This window comes from Chenopodium quinoa, unplaced genomic scaffold (assembly GCF_001683475.1).
Source record: "Chenopodium quinoa cultivar QQ74 unplaced genomic scaffold, ASM168347v1, whole genome shotgun sequence".
In the NCBI taxonomy this organism is placed as follows: domain Eukaryota; kingdom Viridiplantae; phylum Streptophyta; class Magnoliopsida; order Caryophyllales; family Amaranthaceae; genus Chenopodium; species Chenopodium quinoa.
In genome coordinates, this window is record NW_018744718.1 from 1,687,392 (window position 1) to 1,709,706 (window position 22,315).

The 22,315-nt window shown below is 38.7% G+C and overlaps 1 protein-coding gene across 1 annotated transcript; it reads right to left on the bottom strand.

The window, feature by feature from the left end:
- Positions 1-406: 406 nt before the first annotated feature.
- LOC110703306 lies at positions 407-4,305 on the bottom strand. The gene is made up of 12 exons (XM_021881091.1): positions 3,450-4,305; positions 3,146-3,187; positions 2,997-3,048; positions 2,843-2,920; positions 2,053-2,742; positions 1,822-1,962; positions 1,665-1,739; positions 1,341-1,576; positions 1,198-1,246; positions 946-1,119; positions 718-858; positions 407-621 (listed from the first exon to the last, which is right to left on the bottom strand). The coding sequence occupies exons 5-12, from the start codon at positions 2,455-2,457 to the stop codon at positions 535-537; spliced, it is 1,308 nt and encodes a 435-aa protein (XP_021736783.1). The 5' UTR covers positions 2,458-2,742; positions 2,843-2,920; positions 2,997-3,048; positions 3,146-3,187; positions 3,450-4,305; the 3' UTR covers positions 407-534.
- Between the last annotated feature and the right edge of the window lie 18,010 nt (positions 4,306-22,315).

Below are 22,315 nucleotides of genomic sequence, written 5' to 3' on the forward strand. Positions count from 1 at the left end.
ATAGGTCAGACTATTTGTCCTTTACTTGTTTGAAAAATGAGCTCTTTCTTAACAGAAACAAAATAATGCAAGTTGGTCAAATTAATTTTGACCGGGTTGGCCCAAAAAAAAATAATAAATAAAAAATTTTGGTACTTTAGCCAGTTTGATCAATATGTTCAGATTTGATCAAGGTTATTTTACCAAATAAGTAGAAATTATTAGAGTACATTATTTCTTATTACGTGTATATTATTGGTACAAAAGTATCATCTTTACTTGTTTTGTCAATAAGGAATAAACTGAGCTCTTTAGAAACGGAAAAAGAAGAATGAAATTGGTTAATTTGGACCTACATCTTTTTGGACTGTGGGCCAGCCCAAAAATTTAACATTAACCCAAGAGTATAAAAGAAGAAACGGAAAAAGAAGAATGAAATTTTATGGGTACATTACATCACATTGTACTTTTATAAAAAAAAAACAGTAACACATTGTACTTTATAAAATAAATAGTATAAAAAAACCCATCAGATTAATGAATATAGGGAAGACCTTATTTAGCTAGAACAATAACGTCACATGGAATATGTTTGGACCATTCATCATAAATAGCAGCATAAAATTCTTTTGCAGAGCCTCTCTGAAAACAAAACACAAGTGTTGATTAATTCATAATGCATTCAAAGATCGTATCATCTTCCTTTCTGCCACAACATGAAATGATTAACAGACTTACACGGCTCTTTACAACATGATAGGATGTTGATGGATAGTCAGCTCTCAAGACACATAACTGAGTAGGCTCTCCATTTAGTGATAGCGCTCCTGATTTTGCAACAAGCCAAGTACAACTACGTCTAACATCGCGGTCCTGCGTCTGGTCCATAAGTTTCAATCGTATAAGCCCAAATCAACCGATTTTCTGAGGAACATGTCATTTAAAAAAATAAAACACAAAACTAACCTGTGCAACGAGTGCCAGATACTGACTACATGGAGATTGGATAAAGGTATTTATAATCCGCAGCAGTTGCAATCCATTTGCAGCACCACAGAACAACACCTCAGTCTGCGTACTAGCAGCCATTCTCACAAGATTACGACCGTCGCATAATCCCATCCTACACACATTATGAAACTGTTTACAAAACCATAAGTGCGATGGACATTTAAAATTAATAAAGAATTATGAACATTGAGTTTCCATAAACATTACCCATATAAGGAGTCGAGTTAATAGCCACTCCAAATCTGAAGAAATGGTCCTTCAATTGAGATCAGAGGAGAGCAAAATCAGCTAATTGAGCTAACATACAACACAAATAAAACACCTACAAAGTAATTAGCATGGTTACCTACCAATTCATTGAACCGGCACCAACAACAGAAATAGCATGACAACGGTTAGGTTCTTCATCACATGGCGGTTGAGTACTGGAATTGGTTGGATTTGGAGACACAGAGCCTGCTTCAGAAGTCGATCGACGTCGACGTTTAGTCCGTTTTACTTGATTTGAAATTGAATTCTTTGGAGCACCACGCCTCCGCCTCGTGTTATCATAGCCGGGAGGTTGAACAAACTCATGAATAACACCCTAAAATGGAAATTCACAATATACAACTCCATCAGAATTAAGGACATTCACAATATACAAACCAAGTTACAGAAAACAATTAATATACCTCAGTCATAGACGCAGGGCCATTGCTATCCCTAGCATCCTTGGGATGATTCTCTCCATATGCTACATCTAAACTCTACAACAATTAACGGACATAATCACTAATCACAATGGTGAAAACAACCAAAGGAAACCTTTAACATATATTGTACACTAACCCCTAACTTCCCATAATCACCTCCGCTTGCAAACCGATCCCGCTTAACAGCAACACCAATCTTATTCATGTTCCACACCTTAACTCTAGGAAATTCACCCCATTGCACAGGAAACTGGTTTAACTTGTCAAGATAAAATACCTATCACAACCATAAAATATGAAATATCAATATAAACATCAGAACAAAACAAAAAATAGGTTGGCTTGTTTTGAAATTTGAATTACATACCACAACAAATATTGTACAACCACCACATCCACCGGCTACACCAGTGGAGTAAAAACGCCTTGCAAAACTGGCAACACTCTCCATCAACTTATTCAACACCAACTCACACCAATTGTAACAAGAAGCATTCATTGCACAGGTAAGAGCAGGAAACAAATCACAGGCCAACCTTGGAGACTGTGTTGGACATAACACCATTTCAAGTGACAACAACAAGAATAATGTCTTAAATTCCTCCTCCTCATGCGCCTCCCATTTTCCCTCAACCCGTTCCATAATTTTGGAATTCACAGGTATGCCTATAGATGTGTAAACCCTTCCGGCAAACTTCTTTGACCTAGTCTTAGATGGTTGACCGTATTTTTCCTGGATGCTAATAACCTTATCATGCAACATAGGTGACATCGATTTACTAGTGGGGACAGTAAGGCCCTAATTAGGAATGCCCAATACCCAATGCACTTGATTAGCAGCTAGCCTAAATTATTTGCCATCCGGAGCAATAAGCACCTTATTCACAGGATCAATACGAGTCATTATCCAATACCCTAACTGTCGAGGTAAGTGTATGTTGCTTGGAATACTCAATAACCCACCTAACCCCATTTCATTAACCCAATGAGTTCTTCTCTCATCGAATGTGTGGCATATTCTAGAAAAGGTCTCAATACGGCAGTTCATATTTGGAGGCTGCAATTCAAAAGGGAGGAAACACAAAATTATAAGAAACACACTCACTATCTTTAAAATAGCTAGGACAAAACATACACAACAATGTAGTGACACATACCCTCCCAAACAATTCCCCTTGCTTCTTGATTACCTCACCCTTTCTCTTAACTTGACCGCCTACGCTAATAAGATCATCCTTCAAAAAAACACCATAATTAAGATAAAAAAATTCAATATTTGAATCCAACACAACGCTCCTTATAAATCCTTACCACAAAAAGTTCAGTTGGTAGTACTTTCCCCCACGGATCTGCTAATCCATTTCTGCCATGTTACCAAGATAATTGACCAATTATGTAGATAATTCCTACACTGCTAAATTGAACAAAGTGAATACAAAAGAAATTTAATTCTTATTTACCATTGATGACATCCCTCTTTCATGTTTGACAGAGCTCATTATCTACAAAAATTGAGAAAACAAAATCAATGGAAAAACCTATGACATCCAAATTTAACATATCACATTATAAATCGATATCATCAGTCTGGAATCGATACAGGCAAATATGATTCATCGGCAAAATTGAATACAAAACATTTCACTCTGGAATTAACATATCAAGATTGAATACAAACACTTCAATATGGAATTAAACCACATAACAGCAGAACACATACTAACGAGCTCAACAACCAATTTCGACAGAAATTCGACCACTTACCAGCTCCTTTGAACTCAAATTGTCGAAATTCGCCAAAAAACAGCTCCTTAGAACGCAAATTGTCGCAATTCGCCAAAAAACAGCTCCTTTGAACTCAAATTATCGAAATTCGCCAAAAAAACAGCTCCTTAGAACTCAAATTGTCGCAATTCGCCAAAAAAACAGCTCCTTTGAACTCAAATTGTTGCAACTCGCCCCAAACCGATCTCAAAATATCGCAAATTGCCACAAACTAGGTCCTTTGAACTCAAATTCTTGCTATTTCTCCCCAAACAGCTCCTTTGAACTCCAATTGTCGAAATTCGCCCCACAACACCTCCAATGAACACAAACCCAACTCCTATGAACTCATATCCAGCTCCAATTGTCGATATTCCCCCCTTCATACTCAGAGGCTCTCTCCTAGGGCTTGATGCGGTTAACTTCGTTTACCAGAAGTTCTTCACCGTTAGTCAAACTTTAGAAGACGTTCTTCGTTTAACTTATGTAATTACAAGTTCAGCCCTGCACTTTATTTTTGATGACATTTTTACCCCTGTGAGAAACATTTTTTGTTTCTCACAGAGCTGAACTTGTATTTCGCGGTTTCCACATCCATTTCATCATAATCAAATTAAACAGCTAGACGTACACCGGCTATTCCTCATCCATCATAATTCATAATAATGCATGCTTCGAAATTTAGTTTACAAGTATATTTGTATGCCACTGAATAATTAACATGCTCTACATGATGGCTTTTAGACTTTTAATAACTAATTAAATCATTCAAGTTTAATTTAACACGTTAACTCTTGAAGCTAATTAAGCAAAGCATTGAACTTATCTGTCTGGTTTGTAAGCAAATTAGCATCTTGTCTTGTTGGAAGTGTTGGCAGGGTTTTTGTTGTAGCAGTGTTATACATCTAGTTGCAAAATATGTAATTGATTTTACATGTGGTGTTTGATAAGTTACCATTAGGCTTTTCTTATTTTAGTATCCATATAAGATATTATAACATAACATCCACCCGGGTGCACATAGGGATAGAGGTCATAGTGCACCTAATAAGAACTTTCACATACAGATAAAGCAAAAAATAAAATATCCTTAGGTGCAATTTAGGTGCACCTAACTTGGAATGAAATCCACAATTTACAAAAAAAAACAACCCAAATTAATGCTACCTCTATTTATAGTTATAGGTCATTACTGTTGGAAGTCATCAGTTTACTCTTTAATTGCTTCAACGACCATGTATACCTCACAATTAAGAAGAGTACTCGAATTCAATGTAGATATATATATCAGGGTATGTAATTGTAAAATCATTATGGTTAGAGTATATAAATTAACCAATCTTAGACTTCAATCATCAGCTTAAGTTTTTAGTTAAATTAGTCCATTATCATGAGATCAAGAAGCTTGTGCAGGAACAAGACAAGGCTTTGAAGGAACAAAAGGAGGAGTTTCTTCAGCAGATACAGAGTCTTGAGCACAAGCTGGAAGCTCTCATTGCACAACAAAAGGAAGACAGCAAACAGATTCTGAGCCTCTTACAAACTTAGCCATTCCCCTTTCAGCTTATATCCTATCCTTACTCCCTTTTGCAGTCATGAACATTTTCAACTTTAGTTTTTAATGCTTGAACAATTTATTTTGGTTTGTAAGGTTATGTTTTAACAGGATGTTTATCTTTGGTTTTTAAATGAATGCCTTTTGGAACTGTCTATGCATGTGTGTATCTGTATGTTATGAATGCTTATGCAAGAAAGTGGAACTAACTTAAGGAAAGTTAGCAGCGCTGCCTTCAGTTTCCCACACTCGGTGAATTGCTTGTGGGGATGTGGCTAGATGCTTAATAACTTGAAAAACAAGACTTTTTGATAATGCCAAAAGGGGGAAAACAAGAAGCAAACTTGGAGGCTAAAGTTGTTCTGGGTTCTAGTTAAGATAGTATTAGAAATTTCTCAGATATGATGCAGCAGTAGTTAGCTTATTTCTGTTTTGTCTACTTTTGCTTATTTTTGTTATTTTTGTTTTTATTTTATTTGTCTTGTTTCTGTGAGTGTTTACTTTTTGTAAATAAAAAAAATAATAAAAAAATACGACCTTCTATTTTGTTTAACTTGTTGTAGAGTTTGCTTAAGTTTGTCATCATCAAAAAGGGGGAAATTGTTGAAGCATAATGGTTTTGATGATGAAGAACTTGAACTAAAAGCAAACTCAACTAATAAAGATTCTCTAGTGTGTGATTAGTCAAGGTGAAGATTGATCATGGTGATTGAAGAACCATCTGAAACTAAGAAGACATGAAGAAGATCTTTATTGAAGAAGTTAAACAAATCAGAGGAAGAGTTCTCTAACAAGAACTAAGTTCCCTAACAGGAGCGTTCCCTAACAGGAACTTGAAGACAAGCAGTTTAAGTTCTTTGGTGGAACTTAATATGCTTGGAGCCCAAGTAATCTACCTGATCAAAGTGCGGCGCAGCAATAATATTTACTTAAGGTTTTTATCTTATAAATTATTGTAAATATGTTAAGTAGGTTAGTGCACGAAATTTATTAGAAACGTGATAAGCTTGCTTGGTAAATAAAATAAATATGGAAAATAATAAAAGATAAATTTTAGGAAAAGATTTTCTAAAAAGATTATTTTCTTTAAAATCAGTTTGTTAAAAAGATAAGTCTTCTTAATAAATATCTTTTTAAGCTTATTTTCCGGAAAAGATTTTATTCCACTTGATTTACTAAAAACGTGTTTAAAAGATAAGTTAAGTTTACTTATTTATCTTTTAGAAAACCTACTTTCCATACGAGTGTTACTTGTATAAATAGTAGAGGGCAAAATGATTTTAGGTTTTTGTGAGTTTATGCGTGGAGAAATCACAGTGCTATAATTGAGTAAGTTTACCAAGCTTCTAACTTGTCATATTAGTTTTGGATTTCGTGCATTGCTTACTATCATACTAGGTGTCATATATTTGTATTGGTTGGGTTATTTGGGTGAATTTATAGTTTGTGTTATATACAATTTTGTGTTGGCTTCTAGGAAAGGCTGTGAGTTTTTGTACTTGAGTGGTACGAGTAGTTGTACTTTGGCAGTACGTATAGTACTTTGGTGGTATGAGTGAATCTAAGTGTGGTACTTATATTGGGTAGGATAGGGTCCTATCAAGTAGCAAGTCCAATGAGGAACTTGTGAAATAAAGGTCTGTGTCTAATAGGTTGTAACTTGGTGTTTGCCCTATTATAGTGAAATGTTTTGTGTCTGAAATCCCTAAGGTAGGGTCGAGGTTTTACTTCCAGTTGAGCCCTGGAAGGTTTCCTTGTAAAATTTGTGTGTTTTATTAAGTTCCTATACACATTGTTTATTTATCCGCAGAAAGTAGTCATTAGGAACTCTATACAATTCACCCCCTCTCCTGTATTAATCGTCTCAACTAACAGAGGAGTTGAAATAGATTGAGTAGATCAGAAGAGAAATTAAACGAGAAGGAGAAGGAGAAGATCAGAAAATGAAAGAGAAGGGAAAGGACGAGAAGCAAGGATAAGAGCAGGAGGAAGGAGAAGAGAGAGAAGGGGAGAAAAGAGAGGAGAAAGTGAAATGAAGGGGAATAAGAGGGGGCAGTTGTTCATGTAGTTCATGTAGGGTTTTGGATGGTAATTCCGTCGGAAATTCCCAATGGATTCTTCTTCCGTCAAAAATTTTTTACTTTGCGATAGAAAATCTTTCGAAAATTAAGAAATTTTCGACTGAAAATAAAAATTCGTCGAAAATTCCTGACAGAATTTAAATCCGTCTGAAAATTCGTTTTTTTCGACGGATTTTCATGTCCGTCCAAATACATCCATCAGAAATTGACCTTTTTTCTAGTAGTGATTGATCTAAGAATTTATTCAATTTGGGAATTTGATTACGTTGTCGAAATTAATCAACTGAAATTAGGGTTAAATCAATTTTTGTTTAGTTTTAATGAAATTGAAAACCCCAAACCCTAAATTCAATTCAATTGAAAACCCCCAATTAATCTCAAACCCAAAATCGACCGGTAATTAGATTCTCAAATTGAAAACCCTAATCTGGTAATTAAATTCTCAAACCGAAAACCCTAAACCCAAAATTCAATTTAAAACCTCCAAATTTAGTACCTAAACCTAGCAATCAAGCAAACTTAATTACCTTTCTTTATTGAATTATATACTGGAGAAGCGCAAAGCAATTCAGTAGGAGAAGTGATTATTAAAACGGTAAAACCTAAAGCTTGTTTTTAGCAATTCGATTTCAAGCTATGCCTGAATTAAGACGGAAGTGGAAGAAGAACAAGGAAGTGAAAATCGAGAGAAGAGAAAAACAAAAGAAGGGAAATAGCAAGCATGATGTCATCGTGTAGACACCCATTTGTGTCTCCCCAAAACCAAACTCAGTGATGAGTACCTTTCACGTCGAATCATAATCGAATGAAGTGAAAGTGTGAAAAGTCTAGTGTTGCGGATAGTTTTAATTTCTTTTCTCTTCTCTCTGTTTTTGAAAACTTAATTTAAGAAAACAGCCAATCCATTTTTGTTGGTCCATGATATGGGTCCAATAGTAGTGTAGTTGGATGGGGCTTGCAAAGACCTTTCCAACGATATATTATAAGCCCAATTCCGACGAATATTGAGGAAGTTATGGCCAATTTACTAAACTGGGCCCGGTTTGAGCTTTATGTACGGCCCAATGATCTTGGGGAGGGCCTAATATGATTTATCATTCCTAATGCAATTAGGAATGGTTTTAGTCTTCTAGAATCTTCTACAAGGTTCTTTTCATTCCTAATTCAATTAGCATTGATAAATTGACTTTTGTTGACTTTTCAGAGTTTTAATCAAAATCAAATGGCATTTTCGAGGAAATTATATGATTTTATCTTCCACTACGGCAAACTTATCTGATTTTCGTAAACGAGTTAAAATTAGGCTTGGCGCCTAACCCCAGGCTTTGGCGCCTAGCGCTAGCCATTGGCGCCTGGCGCTAGTGTTGGTGTCTGGCGCCAGCTAGCCAGGGTTTGCGCCAACTCTGTTTTTTGTGCGTCAGACTCTGTTTTGTTTATTTTATCTTTTTGACAGATTTTCTCTATAAATACGGTACTAAAAACTTCGTTTTCATTCACCAACTCTCATCAAGATTTTCTTGATTATTCTCTCTCTCTCTCTCTTTCTCTAAACTTTGTTTTCCCATACAAAATTCCGCATTCACAAGATCTAGAAACACCTTGCCATATTCAAAGTTGCCTTCGCCCTAGACGTGAAAGGTTTAATTTCTGAGGGTTTGGTCCCAAATCTCTCTTTCAATTATTTAATTTAATTGTTGATTTTATTATTTTCCTTGAAGTTACTAACGTGTGTATTTTGTTATTAGAAAGAGGTACGAGGCATCAAAGTAAGTACTTTAATGGTTTTAATTGATATTATGATGTAGAAATCATGTTTATATTGTTATTATGATATTTCTAGTATCATGTCTAGGGTAATTTTAATATTTAATATGATTGTTACGATGCTTCCTATGTTCTTCCTAATATTTATGATTGTTAGTATCATGTTAGGGTTAAAGATTTGATTTTTATTGCTTAGTGACATGCTAGGGTTTGTTATTAATCTCGTTAGTTTCATGCCTAGGATCTTGCTATTATTATTATGCTTAAATATTAACATGAACATGATTATGATTATAATTGTTATAATTTATGATGATTATGAATATTATGATTATCATTGTGATGATTATAATTATTATGATTATTATTTTATTATGTTGCTTGATATTTATTGTTATTGCTTGATCACGCCTTTATGCATGTTTAAAGGGAATTCTATACTTGTAATCACGCTTAATAAGATAATTAATAATCTTGTTAGGGTTAATATGATTATAATTCAAGTGATCGCCAATAATAGATTTATTTGTGCATTAATATTCAACCAACATAGATAAACAGGTTTAGGGTTAATCCTATTGATTGCATGTTAATCAGAAAGCGCACATGAATACGATCAGAATAAAGTAGAGGCCTATTATTAGGGCAGGTTCAATCTCTTTTAGGTTGGATTTGTACCTTCATCCCCGAACCCTTATTTGGTTCTAGACCTTATGGAGTTGACGATCTCTTGGATCGTTAAGGGGTGTAACCTTCATCCTATGAACACCGCGCGAAACTGGAAAATTTTACACGTAGGAATTTTGAGAAATATCTTTCACAACTAGGACTGAAATAACACCGCGCGAAACTGGAAAATTTTATTGAGCACAGAAAGCTGCTGAGGCATGTGGGAAGTAGCGTCAGGGGCCAGAGCTTGGCGCCAGTGTTTTAGTTGTAGCGCCAGACGCTAGTATTGCGCCAGACGCTAGTATTTGCGCCAGACGCTAGTATTTGCGCCAGACGCTAGTATTTGCGCCAGGCGCTACAGTTAAAATCTGGCGCTAGTCTCTATTTGTTGGCGCCAATTTCCCCCAATACCGAGCCAGAAATATGCGTTCTAATTTCGACCGGTTTTTCGTATTGTTTGCTCGATCCTACTTCCTGATTGAATTTTTTTTCTCACTTTTCTGAAACCCATATGTGTTCTACATATGGACATAACCCTCTGGGAATTCATGTTCCATCTACCCGATTGAACGCTCCGTGCGACAAAGGGTACATCCGAGATGTTGAATTCACCAAACCATGGAAGCGAGTTTTTTTTCTAAAGCTCGCGGTGTCCCATCCACTCGCGCCAACCCTTCACGGTTAGGCTTCCGCGCGGTGCATCCGGACAATTAACCATGGACCCTCTTTGACTAAACCATATCCCGAACTTTAGAGAACTAGAGCCATGGTTAGGTTGCAAACGCATTGCATCATATTGTGCCTACTTGACTAAGTGTGCATTATTTGTTGTGCATATATATTCTATATTTCTCTTAACCGTTTGTTGACTTGTGTTGAGACTAAAAAATTAATGACTTAAAGAACTTCGCCTATTTAATTAAATAATTAATTAATTTGAGTCATTAAAGTCTAATATTTTAATTTGAATTGACCTAGTACGACTTTAGGCATATCCCAATTGACTAATAACACCGGAAACAGTCCCAGACCGAAGCTCCAATATTGGCGCCAAGGTCTGAGCTGTAGCGCCACATTTTGGAGTGTAGCGCTTGACGACAGCTCTGTCGTCTGGCGCCAAGTTCCACGTTGTGACGCCAGTCCTGTCGCTTGGCCGACAGTTCGGATTATTGGTCGAGTCATCACCTCGAATCTAATTAATCAGTTTTCTGTTTAATTCGGTTAATTTTGCTGTCAATAGTATTTAATCGAGTCAATGGTCGAGTTTCGGCACTAAGTCCATGGTTTTACACAAGAGTCCAAACATACCACTTACACTCAACGCACACACCAATCCACATACTTCGACCATGTTTAAGAGAGTCTTGTGTGCGCGTTTTTTCCGTCATTTTTTTAGGGGGGTAAGTCGGATATTAATCCTCCAATAAAAAAAAAAACTATACTTAGTTCCCTAAAAATATGCATTATTTTTGCCAAATTTATGCACCCTTTTTCTCTTTTTTTTTCCTCCTTAAAATAAACCGTAAAGTCAAGTTGATTCGAGTCGAGTAATTAAAACGCAAAATGGTTTAATTTACAGCGCGTGGTCAAGAAAGGAAGGACGGTTAATCAAAGACAACCTCTTCGTACAAGTCCAACTTTTCGACAAACCCATAGCTCGCAAGAGAAAAGCTAAGACTATAATGGCAACACAAGAAGAAGTCAATGATCTTAAGAACCAAATGGCTACCGTGACTGAGACACTGAAGCTTCTCGCACTCAAGATTGATGATCCCGTGAAGCAACAACAGATGGACCTCATGCAAGAGAGTTTAAGCAAGTTGTCTAGTGACTACAAGTTTCAAGAGCTTACATCACAAGGGGTCTCGGTGGACAAAGAACTTCTTCCGCAGAAGTTCAACGCCAACGACATCCCAACATTCAGAGCAACTGACAACCCATACTTTCATTTAAGAGCATTTGAAACAATAATGAGTATCAAGGGTATTGATAAGAAAGTGTTCCCTTCTCTGTTCTCACTATCTCTCGAGACCGTTTGCCAACAATGGTTCTTTTCTCTTGAGAAAGAAAAGACCTCTACCTGGGAGTCTATAGCAAACACTTTCGTTGATAGGTACAAGTGCAACATTCAAGTCGAGATTGACCATAGGGAACTTAAAATCCTCAAACAGAAAGAGAATGAAGGCTTCACCTCTTTCTTTAACAAGTGGAGAGAAACCTCAACAAAGATGATTGAGGTGCCAAGTGAAAAAGAGTCTGTGAGACTGTTCATCAAAAATCTCCAAGAAAAATATTCCAAGCATCTCAAATATCAAAATAACCTCCATACCTTCAAGGCCGTTTATGACATTGGGATCAATATTGAAGATGACTTGGCTAAATCAAAAGCTGCCAACAATAACTCCAACAGTGGCTGGAAAGGAAAGAATAACGACAATCCTTCTTCTTCCAAAACCGCCCACTCAAACAATGTTACCACCTTTAATTTAGGAGAAGTCCTTTCTATGAAAAATCAAGGACAGAAGAAACCATTTAGGAGGAACTTCACTCCTATTGGTATGAGTTATGACATCACATTTGATCGATTAAATGCAAAAGGTCTTATAACTCCTATTGGACCATTTGGGGACCCACCAGTTGAGAAGAGGTCGGCTAATTGGAACCCCAATGCACACTGCAAGTATCACCAAGATAGGGGCCATCTCACCGAAAACTGTTGGAAGCTTAAGGAAGCTATTCAAGACTTAATCGACAACAACAAGCTGCCGTTGCCCCCTGCCAGTAAGAATCCAAGCATTGACAATGCACCTCTCGCTCATACCCTCGCTATCTCCGATGAGGAAAACGAGGTTGACCCCTCATCTCTCATTAGACCTGTCAAAGAAATCCGTGCCATAGAAAAAGAAGAGGAAATCTTTTTCGATGTTAAGGATAACCTTCCAGAACCGGCAAATAAGGATGATATACAATTGCTCACATTGTCTATGAGGGAAGTATCGCAACTACTACGCAAAGCTCTCAAAGCTATGAACGAACTTCATAAGAAATATGATGAGCTTCCACTTCCGAAAGATGAACCTAAAAGAGAATTCACACCAGTGAGAACGACTTATGAGGAAAAACACTTTCCTTACAAGTCACTGAAAAACCCAAGAAGAGCAATAGAACTTACACTCCAATTGGGATCCCGTATGCACAAATGTTCGAAATGCTCTCCGAGAGTGGCGAGGTCAAACCTCTCGAACCAAGACCATTCGAATCATTGAAAAGGACAGATAGATATTACTGTCAGTATCATCAATCAGGGGGTCACACTATAGAAAACTGTTTCAAATTCAAGGATTTGGTACAGAAAATGATTGATGAAAAGAACCTAGTCCAAGTTCAACAAGAAGAGGATACAACCATTAATGGAGTTTGGGACAGTGATGAAGAAGATATCTATCTAAAGGATGTAATAGGACCTACACCTTCTGTGTCATATACCACAGATGAAATTTGGGGTGAAGAAGACTCATCAATAGACGTCCTCACAAGATCTGGGAGAATGCAACCTCCCGTTTCAACACAACCTATGCCAACCACACAACAAATTCCCATACCTATCATTGAAGACAATGACATTGTTAAGCAGTTTAAGAAGACAAAGGTTGAGATGAGTGTATGGAAACTTCTGGCAACATCTCGAGAGCATAGGTTGGCTGTAATGAATGCCTTGGACAAAATCGGGATGGATTCTGACACTACTCCTGAGGGACTAGCCAACTTCCTCACAAGTGACCTTCCTAGTCTGATTAATTTGATCACCTTTTCTGACAAAGATTTACCCCCAGAAGGTGACAAACATTACAAGGCATTAAACCTCACAGTAGTTTGCAAGAGGATGAATGTCCCTATGACTCTTGTAGACAATGGATCGGCTATCAATGTCTGTCCACTTAGAACTGCGAGGATTCTCGGCATAAGGTACGAAGATTTAACTCCGTCCACACAAGGAATAAGGGCCTACGATAACACTCGTCGTCAAGCTCTTGGAAAGATTACCCTAAATGTAACGGCAGGAGCAATAGAACATGCTACTACTTTCCAAGTAGTGGACATCAAAGCTTCATTCAACTTATTGTTGGGACGCCCTTGGCTTCATGATCTAAAGGTCGTCCCTTCATCTCTCCACCAACAAGTAAAAGCTATAGTTGGGGGAATTCCAATCACCATAGATGCTTCGCCTATGAGAATCTAATCCATAGAGAATCCAATTATTAATGTGGAGCACGACGAGGATGATGAAGATTTATGGGGCTTTAGCGAAGAAGTCTCCTTAATCCAGGAGGATGAAAGGATCCCTCTTTGCCATGACCCCCATTCCAACATGATTGTCAACGCCATGCTGAAGAAACAAGGACATTTTCCCGGGATGACCCTATGGAAGAAAAAAGGAATAGCAAAACCGCTAGAGTCACTTGGCCTCCCTAAGTTAGACACTTTCGGACTTGGTTTCGAACCGACTCGGAAAGATCTCAAGCGAGCCCAGGAAAAGTCAAAGGCACGTAGGGACGCTCGCATTCAAAAGAAAGCAATTCCAATGGATCAGTACCCTCTTACGCTTAATGGTCAGTTTATAAAAGAAGGAGAGGACTATCCATACCATGAATTTCCCGAGCCATTTGTTGTAAACGGCATACGACAACCGGGATTCGAGATTCTCTTGGATTGCTACTTCACTGATGAAATCCCAACTCCCGTCCACAAGGAGAAAGCACCCCCATGCTTTGACTTTAACGTCATGGGATTACTGTTTGGGCGAGAAAAGAATGAGCCAACTTTTAAAGAGGATAACTCCTCGCTCATTCAAACAGTCCTACAAAGTGAAAGCTTCGACCCCTCGAAGCTAATTACTCCAGCTGAAGGATCACTACAAGGGTGGCGCAAGACTATCAAGGTGACTACTCCAAGCGGAAGGAAGATATCCATCACAACAGGGCAAGGGCCGATGTTTGAGGAGTCGTCTGAGTCAGAGTCTGAGTCGGAGTATAATAATATTTCTCTTTCTCCTTACCTCTCGTGTTCTTCTCTAACCCAAGATGACGAGCATCGCTTAGCTAACGATGAAAAAGACAAAGAGATTATTAAAGCAATGGAAACACTCGAAAAGAAAACACCGGTAATTGAAGAAACTGAAACAGTTGATATCTCAAATGATTCAACTCATAAACGAGAAGTTAAAATCGGATTAACATTGAATAAACAAGAAAGAACTGATTTAATTAACTTACTTAAAGAATTTATCGATGTATTTTCTTGGTCATATGAAGATATGCCAGGCATTAACAGAGAAATAGCTCAACACAATACCACTAATTCCAGGAATGAAACCTGTAAAACAAAAGTTACGTCGAATGAAACCCGACGTAGCACTTAAAATAAAAGAAGATGTTCAAAAACAGATAACTGCAGGTTTCATCAAGGTATCCAAATACCCCGAATGGGTCGCTAACGTCGTCCCAGTTCCGAAGAAAGACGGAAGGTTAAGGATGTGTGTCGACTATCGAGATCTAAATAAGGCAAGTCCAAAGGACGACTTCCCTTTGCCACACATCGATATTCTGGTAGATAAGACGGCAAATCACGCGATTCTCTCGTTCATGGATGGATACGCAGGTTACAATCAGATTCTCATGGCAGAAGAAGACATGGAGAAAACAACTTTTATAACACCATAGGGCACTTACTGCTACACGGTAATGCCATTCGGGTTGAAAAGCGCGGGTGCTACTTACCAACGTGCAGCAACTGCCTTACTCCATGACATGATGCATAAAGAAGTCGAAGTATATGTCGACGACATGATTGTAAAATCAAAAGACCGTCCAGGCCATCAAGTAGCCTTAAGGAAATTTTTTGAAAGGCTAAGAAAATATAATATGAGGTTGAATCCATCTAAGTGTTCTTTTGGAGTCACCTCAGGCAAGCTCTTAGGTTACGTCATAAGATCTAGAGGGAATAGAGGTAGACCCAACCAAAATCAAAGCAATCATGTCAATGCCACCGCCCAAGACTGAGAAACAGATTCGAGGATTTATTGGCCGGTTGCAATACATAAGTAGGTTCATATCAAAACTGACGACAATATGTGAACCAGTCTTCAAAAAACTCAAGAAGAATGTACCGGTAATATGGGATGACGAGTGTTAAAAAGCCTTTGAAAAGATCAAAGCCTATCTCGCAAATCCTCCCGTATTAGCACCAGCACTCCCCGGAATACCTCTTAGGTTATATTTGACGGTTACCAAAGAGACAATGGGAGCTATGGTAGCACAAGAGGTAGAAGGTAAAGAGAACGCAATATACTAACTAAGCAAAAAGATGCTCAAATACGAAGCACGCTATACACCGCTCGAGAAGTTGTGCCTCGCCTTGGTGTGGGCCACAACTAAGTTAAGACATTACATGCTGGTGCATACCGTCTTCGTAGTCTCCCGATTAGATCCACTAAAGTATCTATTCGAGAAATCTACGCTCAATGGACGCATATCAAGATGGATAGTCAATCTAGCCCAGTTTGATGTATGATTCATGCCACAAAAAGCTATCAAAGGATCCGTGGTGTCAGACTTTCTAGCAGATTTTCCAATAGAAGACTCGACGCCAATACAAGACAATGAATTTCCAGATGAAGGCCTAATGGTTACTGAAGATGATACTTGGACCTTGTACTTTGACGGAGCCTCAAACCAAAAGGGATGTGGCGTTGGAGTACTACTAGTATCACCTAAAGAGGAGCATGTTCCAATCTCCATAAAGCTTGATTTTGACGTTACCAACAATGCTGCTGAATATGAAGCATGAGTGGTAGGCCTTGAAACAGCTTTGGCATTGGGAGTAAAGAAGTTAAGGATATTCGGAGACTCTTCTTTGATCATCAATCAGATATCTAAAAGGTTAAAAGTAAGGAGCGAAAGCCTAGCCCCTTACCAAACCTATCTGGAAACTCTTACCGATCAGTTAGACAAGGTAGAATATACATATATACCTAGAGAGGAAAATCAGTTTGATGATGCCTTGGCAAGATTAGCCTCAATGGTTAAGATTCCCACGGAAATCGAGCAAATGCCTCTAACTATAGAAAAAAGGCACAAACCAGCATACATCCAGGCCATAGAAGACGATGAATAGTCCAAGGCGAAGAAGAAGAAGAAGAAGAAGAAGAAGAAGAACCGTGGGACACAGACATACTCAATTATGTCACCAATGGAGAATAATCTCCTCATGTTGACAAAAGAGAAAAACGAGCATTAAGACTTTTGGCTTCCCAATATGTACTCATAGACAACGAGCTACATAAAAGGGTACCTAAGGGTCGAGCTCTCCTATGTGTAGGAAAGAAGGATGCACAAAAAGCAATGAGAATGGTCCATGGAATCTGTGGCACTCATATAAATGGAAAAATGCTAGTCCAGAAGATAATGCGAGAAGGATATTATTGGACTACAATGAATAGGGATTGGCATCAATACGTAAAAAAATGCCCTAAGTGCCAAATTTATGCCAATTTATAACATGTCCCTCCATCTTTGCTCTACACCTACACATCGCCATGGCCATTCTCTACGTGGGGAATTGACATCATTGGCAAAATCACTCCCCCAGGAACAGGAGGCCATGAATATATCCTAGTAGCAATTGTTTACTTCACAAAGTGGGTCGAAGCGCAATGATACGCTAAACTCACTGCAAAACATGTAGCACTCTTTATCGAGAGAAATATTATTTGTCGATACGGAGTCCCACATGAAATGATAAGTGACAATGGAACGCACTTTCAAGCCGAATGTGAAGAATTGCTACAAAAATATGGCATTCAACATCATCATTCTTCCCCTTACAGACCTCAAGCAAACGGATCAGTCGAGGCAACTAATAAAAATTTAAAGACTATCATCGAGAAAATGACGGAAAATTATAAGGATTGTCCTGACAAACTTCACTTCGCATTGTGGGGTTACCACACGTCAATCTGTACATCAACAGGAAATACGTCATTTTCCTTGGTATATGGAATGTATGTCGTACAACCTGTCGAACTAGAAATACCATCTCTACGCATTGCGTTGGAGAGTAAACTCAATGAAGTTGAATGGACTAGGGCAAGGTATGAAGAATTGATTCTACTCGATGAGAAACGACTAGAAGCTCTACATCACACTCAGTGTTACCAGACGCGTATGGCTAGGCATTTTAATAAGAAGGTCAAGACAAGAAATATCAAAGTAGGAGACTTGGTGTTAAAAGCACTAAGGAAAAATGTTTTAGATCCAAGGGGTAAATTTAGACCTAATTGGTCTGGACCCTACATTGTCAAAACAATCCTGTCAGGAGGTGCAGCAAAATTAACTGATATGGATGGCAATGAATTCTCGAACATGACAAATCTTGACCAACTTAAGAAATACTACCCATAATTACTTGAGTAGGATACTCAAGAGAGCTACGTTCAGCCTGATTCCTTAAGAAAGGATACGTAGGCAACCCTTTACGGATGCGGCCACTTTATTTTTCGACATCTTCGCGTTCCAGAATTAATTAAAAATTCAACAGAAGATCGACGAATTATCGGCGTCGCAGAGGAAAACTTGGCGCCAGCCAACAGCCATCAGCGCCAGCCGATTAAGTTAGCGTCTGGCGTCAGATTTCAAAGACAGGAGCCAATTTCCAATAAGTGGCGCCAATTTGGAAATAAATTCTGGGCGAATTTCGTTGCTTTTCGGAAAATTTTTAACTTCCGTACTCGAAGAATTTCTGGAAAATTAATTTTTCGGTTTTCATTGCTTTAATAAATTTAAAGTACATAATTTAATTAAAAGCTAAAATTTCATTAATAAAATAAAATTACATTATTGATGGAATTTCAATAAAGCTGAAATAAATTAACTTTAAATGAAAAATAAACTAAGTCTAATAAATTGAAAGTTAAGCAATGCTCCTAATCTTTCTTTTCCTTTCTAGCCCTTTCCCAATTTTTGTCTGCTTCCTCCTCCTCATCCATAACTTTAGCTAGTAGGCATCCTTTAGAGGACCTACATTCAATTTTAGAGTAGATGGTCTCCCCTTCAGCTAATACTCCATGTTTCTTTTCCACCCAAGCCTTTTTTATCCGTGGTGTTAGCTTTCCTTTTCCCTTTATCTTTGGTAGCTCCTCTCTTCCTAGGCATTGCAGGTGTTTTGAATTCAATTCTTGCACCTAGGCGTTCCTTGGCAGGAATCACCCTGTCACCTAGACGATTTTTCACATCAATTCTACCCTGATCCTTCGAAGACTTCTTCAGCAACCACTTCTTCACATCATTGGGCAAAGAAGGAGGAACCTTTTAGGTAATCACTTCCCATAAAGGTCTAGCGCTCCAGTAAGCATCAAATCTGTCTACTTCTTGAGATACAGGGTACTCATAGGGAGGACGAAGATCCCCGGAAGGAATATTCTGAATCAAGCCGTATTGTCTTTTTACCCTGCAGGGGTAAAAATAAGTTACACGAGACAAGCTTGGAAGATGGAAGAAAGGTTGCTTGTTAACACCAACCATCCTTTCTATTTTCCACCATGGGACGACCCACTTGATAGCAATATCACGTGATTCGAAGACTTTTCTCCACCCATGGCGCCCAATCTTAAGGAAGCGTTTCTTCCTCCTCACGAAGCAATTGGGAGTATACTTCTCAATATCGTCCGGAGGGCTAATTAATCCTAGCCTTTCCATTAGCCATATCTGTAAAAAATTGCAATGCAAATAAATTATTATTACAATACAAAAATATATTTTTTGATTTTGTAATAAAAATATTAATTTTCTACCTGTAATAAAATTGGAGAGCCGCGAAAAGGTGCTTTTGGGTCCCTTTTCAGTTCATCAAGACTAATCATAGTCTCTCCAACTTTCAATGGCATTGGATTTCTCCCTGATTCAATTTGTTCTAAAACAGTGGTTATAATTTATTGGCCTTCATTATTTTTACCACTACTAAGAAAAAATTGATTAAGCATGCAAAATAGGAACGCCCTTCTTCTATATATATGAAAAGATTCAGAAAGAGGTTTATCAAAATAATGGCGTGCAAATTCTTTCAAATTAACTATGTTGCCATCTACTATTTTTGATAAATCCCTTTCTTTTAAAGAAACGCTCAAAATCCTTATAATAATATGCATCTACTCTAGGGATTACTATAAGGTCTATCGCAAGGAAGCCTAAAATAGCACCAAATTCCCCTGGCAAAGGGCTAATCTCATCATACCCTATTCTAAAGCAATGAGTATCAATATTCCAAAATTCTAGAGCGGTATGTATGAAATCTAAGTCAAGATCTACCCCCTTGATGCCATAAATTCCTCCCAAGTGAAACAAATCTAATTCTTTTCTCTCCCTGGCATTAAGAGATCGACACCATTCATGAGTATATTAGGTGAAGGTTTTGGTGACTAAAGACATGGTTATTATTTCTAAAGCAAAGAATAATTTTATTCGCTGGAATTATGAGAAGAATCGGCTGGGCAGGGGGCTATTTATACACAAATCGCGAGAAGTTTTAATCTGAATAAAATACGGTATCAGCGTCAATTGGCGTCAAAACCCCGTAATTGGCGCCAGCCGCCAGCAATTGGCGCCACACGCCAAGTGTAGCGCCTGGCGCCACGCGCCATATTCTGGCGCCAGCTGGCGCCAAGTTGTCACAGCAGACGCGCGTGCTTAACTTGCGTTTTTAATCCTAAACTCGAGTCGACTAATGACTTTATGGCTCTGATTATCTTTCCTAAACATCTTTTTTTATCCTCTTTCTTAATTAATTAAAATAGCTATTATATTAATTATATTGTTCTTTTATTTGGATTTTATCTAGATTAATTTCCAAGTTTTTTCTTTTTATAAACACCCGACATTTTATTTGATTCTTTTCCTTTTTATTTTTTTCTTTTGGGGGAGAGAGTCGGATACCCTCCATCAATAATAAAAATGACGGAATTTTTGCGCAAAATTGTTTATCACACTTCTCTTGCACACACAAACATACACATAATAATAACAAACAAATAAACTCATAATAGTATAAATATACAAAATGTGTCTATAAATAATGAGTCTAAGGCAAAGTTCTATAAAAGTCAAAATAAAATATACACAGGAACAAACTACGGCGCTGGAGGATGTAGGCCCATCATATAATAAAATTGCGCCGTACGAGGAGTCACCTCTCCACCAGCTCCAGCTCCAGCTCCAGTCTCCGTAGGAGGAGGAAGACTCAATGTAGGACCACTCCACCCAGGATCAACCTGAGGCTGAGGCTGCGGAGGCTGTTGCGATGACGAGCCTATCTCGTACATCCCACCACCTCTGAAAGCCGAGGTAGCCTCTCCTACCGGTGCGACATGAGCACCCTCAGAAGAAGATCCCGAGCCCTTTGCAACGTCAGCACGAGCAGCCTCAGAGCGACCACCTCTACCCCCTGACGAAGTACGACGACATCTCGAGCTAGACCTCGCCGAATCCCTCCGCCCCTCAGGTCTCGTGCGGGTGTTAGAAGCAATAGGTTGGCCCTGCAAAAAGAATTAAATCAGAAACAAGACAAAATTGAAGTGGTAATACAAAAAATATGAAGAAAGACTACCTCTCGGATGACGTTTTCCCGACGGCAAGTGGCCGCATTCCTCATCCGGATGAGCTGGCTCCAGAAGGCATCTATACATCGTGCCATCGCCGAAACCACCTTGCACGAAAACTGTCAGAAAAATAAGTCAGTAAACATGCATGATATATAAACACAAAATTGTGAATAACTAGGCTTACTCGAGTCTGGTGGTGAGGAATCGACCGCTCTACGAAGCGCTCGCCCTCGGGAGCAGGAGAAATCATCTCCTCAATCGGCCCGTACATCCCCTGGTAGTGGATGGACATACGGGGTGGCACGAACTCAGCAGCACCGTCCTGATAAACAACAAAAATCAGTAAAATATTACTTGGGGGCTACTTCATGGAAAGTAAAAGCTGAAAAATCTTACCCTCACATCCTCGGCCGGTACGGGGGCTGGAGCTAACAACGGTAGTAGCTCCTCAGCATAGCACTGCCCAGGGATCACATAAGATCGCCAAGGGGTACCAGCTCCCTCAGACATGCTCGACAATCGCGCCTCATCGAACATATGACGTGGTGGAGCAGCAGGAACGACGAAGACATAGAAGGAATGCTGTCTAGCAACCCTCTCCCCTAAGTACACGATCGCCCCATAAGTCCCCAAGAAATAACGGCGCTCAGCAGAATACTGTGCGGCTAATCCAGGGACTGTCCAACAGCCCCATGGCTGGTACACCACCTCAGGACCCTACAAAGAACATCAATCAGGCGAAAGTATACTTAAAGCATCGCAAAAAAGCAAGTAAACAATAAAAGTCGTACCGCAATGATCCAGTTCCAAACATGTGTAGTAGACATATCCACGTGGCGGCCACCCCAAGAGGCGCTCACTGGAAATCCGCGCGGCGATGGTCTCGCCGGCGCAGCAGAAGGGAAGTGCTCATAGAACCAGATCTACAACGAGTTAAAAGTGTAAGTAAATGCTAAACTAATATGTAGAGCTAAACTTTATAGGAAATAATGTTTACCTCCACGACCTTCCAAAAAGCAGACAAAGAGACGTTCGTCCCAAAGGACCGGTGTCGACACGAGTCCCTCAGCGCACGAACAAAGTCAGCATAGGCCAAGCTGGCCCAGTCATAAGTCCCGATCCGGTGAAGATCACGGATAGCAGGGAG

Excerpts from the sequence above, each read along its gene's own strand:
- LOC110703306 (XM_021881091.1), bottom strand. The coding sequence starts at position 2,457 with ATGTCACCTATGTTGCATGATAAGGTTATTAGCATCCAGGAAAAATAC. Across the intron at positions 1,740-1,821 it reads GTGATTATGGGAAGTTAGGG|AGTTTAGATGTAGCATATGG; the intron begins GTTAGTGTACAA and ends TAATTGTTGTAG. Across the intron at positions 1,247-1,340 it reads GGTGCCGGTTCAATGAATTG|GACCATTTCTTCAGATTTGG; the intron begins GTAGGTAACCAT and ends TCTCAATTGAAG.